The 12,547-nt window shown below is 38.7% G+C and overlaps 1 protein-coding gene across 3 annotated transcripts in view; it reads right to left on the reverse strand.

Moving 5' to 3' along the window:
- The window catches only part of CSMD1 (CUB and Sushi multiple domains 1), a 1,887,231-nt gene that overhangs the window by 118,909 nt on the left and 1,755,775 nt on the right, over positions 1-12,547 (reverse strand). For all 3 annotated transcript variants that reach the window (XM_056565713.1, XM_056565712.1, XM_056565715.1), the window contains exon 54: positions 9,631-9,804. In XM_056565713.1, the coding sequence (XP_056421688.1) occupies positions 9,631-9,804 (174 nt within the window). The remainder of the gene's footprint in view (positions 1-9,630; positions 9,805-12,547) is intronic.

Consider the following 12,547-nt stretch of genomic DNA (forward strand, 5'->3'; position numbering starts at 1 on the left):
CATCTTCTCCGTCAAAGAGATTCTGGCATCTAAAAAGGTCAGAGGAAAAATTTTTTTTTTAGTTGATTGGGAGGGTTGTGGTCCAGAAGAGAGATCCTGGGAACCTGAGGACAATATCCTAGACAAAAGTCTGCTCCTCAGGTTCTCAGGCTCTAAGAAGAGGGGGAGACCCAAGGGGGGGGGGGTACTGTTACGCCGAGCGCTCCGGGTCCCCGCTCCTCCCCGGAGCGCTCGCTACACTCTCCTCACTGCAGCGCTCCGGTCAGATCCACTGACCCGGGGCGCTGCGATTCCGCTTCCAGCCGGGATGCGATTCGCGATGCGGGTAGCACCCGCTCGCGATGCGCACCCCGGCTCCCGTACCTGACTCGCTCTCCGTCGGTCCTGTCCCGGCGCGCGCGGCCCCGCTCCCTAGGGCGCGCGCGCGCCGGGTCTTTGCGATTTAAAGGGCCACTGCGCCGCTGATTGGCGCAGTGGTTCCAATCAGTGTGTTCACCTGTGCACTTCCCTATATCACCTCACTTCCCCTGCACTCCCTTGCCGGATCTTGTTGCCATCGTGCCAGTGAAAGCGTTCCTTGTGTGTTCCTAGCCTGTGTTCCAGACCTCCTGCCGTTGCCCCTGACTACGATCCTTGCTGCCTGCCCCGACCTTCTGCTACGTCCGACCTTGCTTCTGTCTACTCCCTTGTACTGCGCCTATCTTCAGCAGCCAGAGAGGTTGAGCCGTTGCTAGTGGATACGACCTGGTCACTACCGCCGCAGCAAGACCATCCCGCTTTGCGGCGGGCTCTTGTGAAAACCAGTAGTGACTTAGAACCGATCCACTAGCACGGTCCACGCCAATCCCTCTCTGGCACAGAGGATCCACTACCTGCCAGCCGGCATCGTGACAATAAGTACTGAAAGGATTAAGATTTTTTTTTATTGAAGTAATTTACAAATCTGTTTAACTTTCTGGAGCCAGTTGATATATAAAAAAGTTTTTTCCTGGAATACCCCTTTAAACAGATTTGTAAATTTCTTCTATTAAAAAATCTTAATCCTTCCAGTACATCAGTGATGAATAGCAGACAGGTAATGCTAATAATCCCATCTGTACCTAGGACTTTCACATACATTGCTTACACAACAGTACCACATTGCAAGCTGCCACATACTTTAAAGTAAGTACATAGCAAACCAAGCTATCTTAAAAGCAGTTTAAAATCTTTTTTGCCATTAAAAAGTATCATCTAAATGAACATATTTTTATATTGTAGTTTTTAATAAATAGTACTGATTTCAACGGCTTAAAAAAGGGCATTACATTTGATTTATTTTCTGGCGGTCTTCAAAGTTATATACCCTCAATTCCTACCTTCTTTTCTTGTACTTTGTTTATTAAACAGTAATTATGGAGATAGTTAGTCTAAGATTATCAGAAGGTATACAGAGGTGTCTGTTGATAGCCCTATTGACAATAACATGATGGTCAGAACCCAGTTAGTTTTCCAGATTTCTACATGATAGAAAAAGGCATGTTGATGGTCTGATCTTAGGACACTATTCATTTCTAGAATAGAAGTACTGTTGCTGACAATGTTACATATTTACATAGTTCATAAGCTTGAAAAAGTCCAGCAAGTTTAATCTAATGTGCATTCCTACTGTATCCCAACTGTGTTGATCCAGAGAAAGGGAAAAAAAAACCTTATGTGGCTGATGTCAATCGCCCCATTACAAGGGAAAAAATACCTTCCTGATTCCAATATGGGAAACAGAATAAATCCCTGGATTAACATTCTGTCCCTATAAATCTAGAATTCATAACCTGTAACGGTATTACTCTCCAGAAATGCATCCAGGCCCCTTTGGAACTCTTTCATTGAGTTCACCATGACCACATCTTCTAGTTGAGAGTTCCATGGTCTCACTGCTCGTACACCAAAATCCTCAGCTTACGGTGAAACAACATTCCAAGCAGAACCATTAAACCTTTGAGTAGAGCATTACAACTGTTAGGGGTACTCGGGTGGAATTTTTTTTTTTTAATCAACTGGTGCCAGAAAGTTAAACAGATTTGTAAATGACTTCTATTCAATAATTTTAATCCCTCCAGTACTTATCAACTGCTATATATGCTCTTTTCTTTTTGAAGTTCTTTTCTGTCTGACCACAGTGCTCTCTCCATTTTAGGAACAGTCCAGAGTAGGAGCAAATCCCCATAGCAAACCTCTCCTGCTCTGGACAGTTCCTGACATGGACAGAGGTGTCAGCAGAGAGCAGTGTGGTCAGACAGAAAATAAATTCAAAAAGAAAAGAATAGGGGATATGATAGAAACTTTTAAATACATAAAGGGAATCAACACGGTAAATGAGGAGAGCATATTTAAAAGAAGAAAAACTACCACAAGAGGATATAGTTTTGGGGCAAAGGTTTAAAAGTAATATCAGGAAGTATTAATTTACTGAGAGAGTAGTGGATACATGGAATAGCCTTCCTGCAGATGTGGGACAGGAACTATTGATAGTATTCAGATTATTGGGCAGACCAGATGGGCCACATGGTTCTTATCTGCCGGCACATTCTGTGTTTCTATGTTTTGTGTGGAGCATACAGCAGCTGATAAGTACTGGAAGGATTAAGATCTTTAAATAGAAGTAATTTACAAAAGTGTTTAACTTTCTGGCACCAGTTGATAAAAAAAAATGTTTTCCACCAGAGTACCCCTTTAAGGATATGTTCATATGAAAATGAGATAAAATCATAAAAAAAAAACTAAAGAACATGTTTTCACTGTTCTGAAAACCACTTCCCATTGATTTCAATCCTGAAAAAGAAGTGACATGTGGTTTGTTTGTTAAGGATCCACCTGTAAGCAGCACTGTTTTCTCCTACTGAAAACCACTACAGCGATCTCCAGAAACCCACTTATCCAATCACCAGCAATAGGTTGGACACAATTGTGACCAGTTATTGACTGAGCGGCCAATTAGTGCAGTGACTAATTCATCTCATAAGGTGGGGCCAGAGCACCCAGCGGTAAAATGGGCCCCATTATGGAGATTTCCAAGGGTCCTAGTGGTCAGACCCCCAGGATCAGACACTTATTCCTTATCCAGTAGAAAGTGGATATGTTTTTCATACCTGGAGTATTCCTTTAAAAATCACTCCTATGAAATTGATAATAAGGTTTTCAGCACCACTGATTAACATAAAGAACAGGACCTAGAAGGTCCAAGTTAGTTCAAAAAGCTTCCCTCTACCCTTCATAGCACTGATCAAGGACATAACTATAGCTAACTTTAGAGAGCAATTGAGTAAAAGCAACTCCCAGCCTCTGGGGTTTGAGGAGGCACAAGAGCCTAACTAAAGAAGGAACCTACAGTGTAAAAGAAATGCAGATGGCAGCCCTGTGTGTGCAGTAAGGTTTGAAGGCAGGGCCAGTGCAGTAATATGACTGTGACGCATGAGCCCTGCCTCAAAACCTTACTGCACATGCAGGGCTGTCATGGAAAAGCCCTGTGTGTTTGATCATAGGAGAGTATGCAGCATATTTCCGGTAGGTAGAAGTAGAAGGATTTGGCACTCGTAGCTGTAGTGTGGTGCACGTGGAGTAGTCGGCAAATAGTAGGTAGAAGAAATCCCGGCACACACGGATAGATGCAAATCACCTGAAGTGTTTATTCACAAATATGCATAGCAGCATAGTAGTATAGCGGCACAAAGCCGCGTGCCGCTATACTACTATGCTGCTATGCACATTTGTGAATAAACACTTTAGGTGATTTGCATCTATCCGTGTGTGCCTAGATTTCTTTTACCTACTATTTGCAGCATATTTCCTGCTGTGCAGCAGATTTTGCACTGCATGAAATACATGTACCCTAAATAAAAATAAAAAGCCTCTGCAATGGAACAAAGATGTTCCTATGCCTTGTTCCTTCATGAGAAAACCCCTTTATTTACAGAAGACTGGAATATGCCTTTAATGCCCGGTCAGTGGGGAATCTGACAGCTGTGGCCCATACTGATCACTAGATGAAGCAACAGTAGTGCTATAAATGCATTGCTTTTTTATTTATTTATTTATTTAGTTCATTAGAGTTTTTTTTAAACTGTATGGTTAGTCAATTATGGCTGGCAGCTGACCATGCAACCATAAGAACAAATAAAATTCTGATCTGTTGTGATCCAAAGGGCACAGCACTTTTTCAGCCATGTCAACTGATTGACAAGGGTCTTGCAGTCTCAGCCCACCAATCAGGCCACAAGGGCATATCCCTATGTTAAATGCTATCCTTATGGACATTATTTAGCCCTAAATGTATAAAAAGCAATGTAAGCATTATATTCCCATATCATTCTCTAGCCTGTATGGTCATAGCTGTATAGAGTTGTGATTTGTGTTGTATTCCAACATCCATAATTATATATATATATATATATATATATATATATATATATATATATATATATCCTTGACAATTCTAGTGGGGCTTGATGTAAATTTGGTCATCATCAACATGGACAAAGTATAGAACCTCTTGAATGTAAAGTGCCTACTATTATGTGCATGAAAGCAAATGACTCTACATTACGAAATACTGCCTCTAAGGGAAAGTATTACAAGTGTTCCTATGCCACAAACCGGATTGTTTTATTTGTATACAGACATTATTTTATTTTGTTCACCTTATGGGCATTTTCCAAAGACTATAGTTTTTAAAGCAGGCATGTGCAATTGAAAGAAGTCTGTCCCTTGTCAGATAAGAAATGATCATCCAGAGATTGCAGCTGGGAATTATATATTCATAGAAGTGAATGACTCCTCTATATTTTATTGTTCAGGATCAGTGTACATTAAAAACACTTGTTTGAAAACCTTCATAAACAGTGCTGCAGAGATTTCTCTTCCAGACCTACACTGAGGCTGCTTGTTGTAACAGTTTGATTAAGGAAAGGTAATGATGTAGGACAACACGCAAAAGGGCAAGGATGTTAGTAACAAAGGATCCAAATAATTGTCATGATTCATGACATGCAGTTTGAGTCATCTGCAGAAATAGATTTTTGTCGAGGAGCAAAAGACAAAGTAGAAAACTTGTTCTTTACAGACACCAAATGAACAAAGAATACTAAGTATGTAAAAGTCAATGGCAGTAGGAATAGTCACAGAAAATCATTATATATGGACCAGAAACAAATTTGAAATAAATTATTTAACTATTTAGAAGATAGCACTCTATTTATATGAACACATGAGCTGATTTCACTACGTTTTATAATACAGATGTCTCTGGCAACTTTGTTCAGCATCACTGTGCTCTATCATATGTTAAATGAGATCTCCGGGATAGAAATACATATCCCCTATCCCTAGAATAAGGCATAAGTGTCAGATCGTGAGGGGTCTGACCACTGGGACCCCGCACAATCTCCTGCTCGGCGTCCTATCTCTCCTCCTGAATGGGTAGTGTGGACCACCACATGAAGTGATGGCCGGCACATCCCCTTAATGCATCTCTATGGGAGAGCCGGATCACTGCACTCAGGAATTTCAGGCTCTCCCATAGAGCTGCATGGAGGGGAGTGTGGGCTATAGCATTGTGTGGTGGTCGACATGCTCCATTTAGAAGGAGAGCCGGGGTGCAGTGAAGGCCCACAGGGTGCTAAACTGTGGGCACCATACATGTGTATTTTGCCCACAGTTTAGCACCCTGTAGAAAAATATTCCTACTTTTATAACCAAATGAAAAAGTTTCAATATTTAATATCTTTAAAGATCAAGTAGAGAAACTGTTGATTAAAAAAAAAAATATTAACCCATGTCTCTTCTCCTTAGCTTCCACATTTTATTAGGCCACTATAATAGACAGATACAATACAGGAATATTAGACTGGCAGAACTAGGACTTTGCCAGGTGTTAAAAGCAGTATGAACGAGGAGTGATAGACATATCAGGGATCCCACTCCTTTAAAAATGCACTTTTTTGGTGTGCCCCTAAATATATGCCCACTTCATAGATGAGAGCAGGACTAAAGTCTACGCAAGCTCTTAGCTAGGGATATAAGTAAAGACCCCCCCCCATTTGTGAAAAATCTGCCAAACACACCAATTTCAACAGGGCTGAGAAACTGTCTAATGTGTATCAAGGTGTCCTGGTACTCCTAAGATAAAATGATACTGTGGATGGGAGGATTGGGCATGTTGGTTTTCAATTGCCTAGTCCTTAGCGACTTAACTCCACTCGCCCCATTCAGAACACATGAATGCTCAGCCAAGCTCCTCATTGATGTATATGGGGAAATGGTAGCTGTCAGCCGAAAAAATGTGTATGAGCACCTTAAAAGCATGAAAGAAACAGAAATTGTGATGAATAAAAACAAATTCCATTTGATAGTGATTATGTTTTTGTTTTAAATTCTCTTCATTTATTTTCACATGAAATAGAAGAATTCAATTTGAGTGAATAAAATGTATCCGAAGCCCAGCCAGTACAAGTGTACAATCCACAAACAGATGTCTGATGTCGACTGGTTCAGAAACTTTACGGCACTTTACAAATTTTGAACAAAACATCTTGAAACTAAATATCTTATCGGTGATCTAGTTACATGAATTTCCATTAGGGACTAAATCAGTTCAGTCCTTGAAGCTTTGACAACAATCTAGTAAGGGGCAGTTTGTGTGCTTTATTCTGTAGTGAAATGTGATGTACTGTATACAAGTAAAAAAAGATTCATTCTAGATAGAGCATGAAAAGATATGCATATTTCTTCCACCGAGTTATATTTGTTTGGAGCAAGAATGAATATTTAGATAGAAACATGTGATTCGGTTTGCTATGTGTGTAAATGGATTATATTAACTCCCTGTGGCTATGGAGCAAGAAGCAATGATAAGATGTTTTTGTATAGGAAATGTATTTCTCTAGATATATCTATATTTAGAGCTGTGTTTGCAATGAGTAAATAAAACATGGAGGAGGAAACTTTCCTTTTCTTTCTTTCCTTCCTTTTACTATGTTTGCCCATTTATTATTGATACATTGTCTCAACAATAACTGGATTTTTGCATATATGGCAGAGAAAACCCCAACAGAAGAATATGATTTTTATGGTGCTTTGATTGGGAGATGAGATTTATTCACAATTGTTTTATTTACAACATGGCAGAACACACATTTGCTTACAGTTTAATAAAAAATTGATAACAGATCAATACAATTACATGTAACCATTGACAATTGAAAAACTGCACTGAATATAGGTCCCCATAGGTATTTACGAATATCTAAACATGCAGGAGGTCCCAATGCTGCAGTTGTATGATCATGTAAAAGTGGACATATAATGTAGTTAGCCTTAAAGGGGTACTCCAGTGGAAAACAAACTTTTTAAAATCAACTGGTGTCAAAAAGTTAAACAGATTTGTAAATGTCTTCTATTTAAATATATTTATCCTTCCAGTACTTATCAGCTGCTGAATAATCCACAGGAATTTTTATTTCTTTCTGGGGTTCTTTTCAGTCTGACCACAGTGCTCTCTGCTGACACCTCTGACCATGTCAGGAACTGTCCAGAGTACAAGCAAATCCCCATAGCAAACCTCTCCTGCTCTGGACAGTTCCTGACATGGACAGAAGTGTCAGAAGAGAACTGTGGCAGACTGAAAAGATTTCCAGAAAGAAATATAACTTTTTGTGAAGCATACAGCAGCTGATAAGTACTGGAAGAATTAAGATTTTTAAATAGAAGTAATTTACAAATCTTTTTAACCTTCTGGCACCAGTTGATTTGAAAAAAAAAATTGTTTTCCACTGGAGTATCTCTTTAATATCATGTGCATTTGGAGTGACATTACATTTTGATCTATATTGCCATTAAGATTTCATTAGCAACACTTTCAAAACTTAGTATACATGTGACTTACATGTCAACAAAAAATATAGGATAGTCAATTTAACCCTAACCTATCACTTTACATGAGGGTCAGAGTTTTTGTCTGAATTCTCATCTAAGTCTATGGGACTTCAGTACCATGCTGCACAAGCTCCACTCTGCATCTCCTAGTCAGTGCGTCAGTCCAGATTGCAAACTATGCCCCTCCCACAAGCCACACCCTTGCCAGACCCTTTTTTGTTTTGACTAAAGGCCAAAAACACAATTTTTGCCCAATACAACCACATTACAGGATCATCAACCAAAATCTCTTCATCAAAGCTCAACTCCACTTAACTCCACAAGCTCTGCATATCTGGCTAAATGTGTTGGGCTGCCTTGAAAACCACATCCAATACCCCCTTGTATTTTGGTCCTTCACTGTGTGTTGGTTCAGCCACATCCCTCCCACAAAGCCACATTTATTCTATTTTTACCCTTTTTTTGCAAGTCATGCTCACTCCCACAAAACCAGACTCCTCCACCCCTCACCCTCATGGCAAAACCCTGCCCCACTTCTATTTGTGGCCTACAATTTCTCAATTACAACTCAGTCTCACCTTAGGACGGGATTTGAGGTCAGGATACGAGGTCAGGATATGAGGAAGGGATATAAAAACAATATATATGAAGAAGGGATATGAGTACAGGATATGAGGACAGGACATTAGGGCAGTATATGAGGAAGGGATATGAGGACAGAATATGAAGTTGGTATATGAGGCAAAATGCATCATCCTATGTTACTTTTCCTCTCTCACAAGGATTAGGTAAGAAAAATCAGGCAATGTCGGGTACTATGTTAGGTAAAGATACAATATATAAATTTAAGATAAATTAAAAGAACATTTATTCGCAGTTTCTTTCTTAGTAAAAGTAAATGGAGTTTCTTGGTGCTGCTTCATTTAAATGTTTACCTTTTTGAGAGGGACAAAACAGGGATCAGGAGAATCAGAGAGGAACTGGGTAGATGAGTATCACTTCTTTTTTATTTTTGCATCACCCCAACTATATATACATGTTTGTCCAGACAAATCCTTTAATACATCCCAAAGGGAGTAGTCAGCTTGATTCAAGATACTGTACATACTTCTTATTCAATCCAGGATATAATTCAAAGTTTTGAAGCAAACATATGCATATCAACTAGCGTCCTCACACACTGAACATGTAAGGATAAAGAGCAAGTAACAGACTCATATCATGCACAATAGCGTATTGGTCTGGTAAATAGGGCCAGACATTGATGTCATTTAATACATTTTATTTATTTAATAAAAATAAACATGAATTATTGGTTACTTTAGTTCTGTAGAAAGCTGTAAATGTAGATGTGGCATTTATGCTCTCAAACAAATATAGAGAATCAGTGACCCATATAAATATGCATGTGGAATGAGTAATAGCTGCATAATAATATCCTATGTTGCATAGCCTAATATTTGCATGGATGGAGATGGAACCCCCATATCCTGTTGCTGCACATATTTAGGGAGTGCTTGGGGGGGTAAAGTCAAAGCTCCTAAGTGGTAAAGAGTTTTTTGTTTGCTTTTTACAACTTTACCAAACATTGCTAATATATGTCATTTTGTATGCACTTTTTTGTATTTTCTGATTCTACAGAGTGTTTAAATGTGTAATGTAAACAACATAATAAGCAAAAAGCTTTTATCTATGCCAATCATTTACTGTAGGAGTTCCTACCCCGGCAAGTTGGAAGAGAGCTGCTCCACATTCCATTGCTGCGACATTGTGCTTGAAATGGCCCCTGAAGTATATAACCTGTGTAACAAGTGAAGTTCACCATATCATTCAGATTAAATTCACTTCCATTAGTTATTCCATGAGCTGGATTTCCTGGGTGACCGCAAGTGATAGCTGTAAGAGAAAAGAAAAAGCCCTTAGAGATTATGTGCACTTTGATGCTCCGTTGATGTGGAAAATATCTTCAGATGTATTTTCAATGATTACCCTTAATAAAGTTAATATCATTTTGACTTTATTTTATCTTTTACATTTCATTTAAATTGTCTAAATAGAACTCTGGAAAAAAGTCCTAAATAGCTGTCAAAGTCATCTATAATTCAAACAATAATTTTCTAAACCTTCTTATATCATCTTTCCTGGGCTGTTCATTTGGATAAAAATCCATCTAAATAATCCCAAGAGATCCAAATAAATTAAATTCTTATGCAGCAATCTGCCACAAAGTGGATTTACTTCTTCTCTCTTAGTCTGAGCAGCAGAGACATAATGGAGTTTAGGCTACTCACACTACATTTTGGGCATATGGCTGCCGCCTGCCGCATCTGGTGGTGAAATTAAAATATCGGCCACCGCCGCATCCCCATCGGCTTTGCACTGCATCCCATTCATTTGAATGAGCTTGCCTCAGATATTGACTCTGGTCGTCATTTGCCAGACTCAAAACTGTGGTCTACTATAGTTTTCAGTACAGCAATAAAATTGATACAGTGCAAAAATGATCTGGATCTGGATCACTAACTGATCGGGATCCAGCTGCCCAGATGAATATGAGGGTGTTTTTGCCTTAAAAAACTGCATCAAAATCTGCTGTGGGTTGAAAAGAAAAAAAAAAAAAGATAATTGGGGTGGAAACATTGCAAAGTCTAATATACAGTAGTTTTCAGGAAAAAAAACTAGTTTACATGAATTGCATCACAGTTTCTTTAAAGTAAAAAAAAAAAAACAGCTCTGAACCACCTCCCCTTTACATATCTATGCATGGACCCACAAGCATCACTTCATGTGTCAATGATCGATGCATAACATTTTTTAAAAAAAAACTACAGCACTTTGGTGTTGGGATAAAAAGTTTTCTTTATTCAAACAATAATCCAATAGAAACAAGCAGCAGAATATAGATATGCTTGATGCATTTTGGGGTTTAGCCACCCTTAATCAGAGTATGCAACATGAACTGTGGATAACAGTTATATTATTATATTATCGGTGGTACTTCACTTCGAAAAGGTTGGCTACTATATATTCTGACAAGGATCCTGTATGTTGGAGAGGTTGCGGGATGATTGGATCCTTGTCTCATATATTCTGGAAATGCCCAAAATTGACCAAAATAAAAGATGACCTGTTATCTCTTTTACAAACCCTCTCCCCAACAATCCATTTTATCCCTAATGAATTGGCCCTTCTCATGCTGGGTAAAGATGGGTTTCCTGACACAGTTAAATTCCCGATATGTCATATTCTGCACAATTTCAGATTGCTAATTGCTAGAAAGTGGAGGTCACCGGATATCCCCACCATTGCTGAGATTATACACATGATAGATTATAACTTACTCTTTGAGGAGGTGATCGTTAGACAAGAACATAAATTGGATACTTTTAAGAAACATTTGGAATTATGGACTCGCCAATTTGATAATCCATAGGCTTTCTCTTATCGTTGAGCTTCTATTTTTATTAAGATATAAGTCTTGTAATGGGTCCCTTCTTCGTGCAATGTTTGACCACAATTGTTTATATTCGGAGTGTGGCAGGGCACGAAGAAGTCCACGGCCCAAGACTGAGATGGGTAAGATTCCTTTTAATTTCTTCTAATATTATGACATTGTGCCCAGTTCTGGGGCTGTTGTCGTCTCCACATTAATATTTCATTTAAGAGCAATAGGTTGATATAAGTGCTCCAAAGATGACTTGCTCCCTTTAGTTTTAGTTTTATATAATTGCTCTCTCCTGAGCTATTATATTTAATCCATGTTTGAGTATTAACTGTCAATTGCTTTATATTCAGATGTACATTTCACTCACATTTATATACTGATGTATTTGCATGTTATTGCTTTTTGAAAATGGTTAATAAAAAATCCATTGAAAAGAACTGTGGTTAACAGACTAAAATCTGTATAAGTGTGTGACGTCACGATGAGACCAACAACATAAAAAACATGGACCAGAATACTTCAAAGAATCATGAAACTGCATAAAAGGCATTTTAAAGATACACATAGCAGATTAGTTGTACTATCTACCAAAAGAGCAATTTAACATGAGCAGCAAGTCTATGGTAACAATGGATTGGAAGGAGTGTCCAGGCAGAGGTGATGAGGAAGAGAGGGATAAAATATATTAAATAAGCAAACAGAGATAGAATCTTCTACCCAGCAAGAAGGAGATAAAAAACACAAATGGGGAATAACAAAATTATAGACTTATAGGGGGAGATTTATCAAAACCCGTCCAGAGGAAACATTGTGAATTGGCCATAGCAACCAATCAGATCGCTTCTTACATTTTTCAGCGGCCTTTTCAAAAAATGAAAGAAATTATCTGATTGGTTACTATGGGCAACTCAGCAACTTTTCCTCTGGACAGGTCTTGATAACTCTCCCCCCATAGAGTTTGATTATTTTAATCTTGGCATCTATCCTAACCCATAATGGGCAGCTGAGTTAATCCCCTTATGACTGTGCTGCTGAAATGGAAAATGGTTTGATATTTTATTTTGCTATTAGGGAATTTGTATATTTGTTTTATTATATGAAATAAAAAAGAGAACAAGGATGCGCTCCGTAGGTTGACACCAAGGGATAAAATAGGTAACGCACTGTTTGAATTGTGCTTACCAAAGGAGGTTG

The sequence above is a fragment of the Hyla sarda genome, chromosome 3, assembly GCF_029499605.1.
Source record: "Hyla sarda isolate aHylSar1 chromosome 3, aHylSar1.hap1, whole genome shotgun sequence".
Taxonomy (NCBI): domain Eukaryota; kingdom Metazoa; phylum Chordata; class Amphibia; order Anura; family Hylidae; genus Hyla; species Hyla sarda.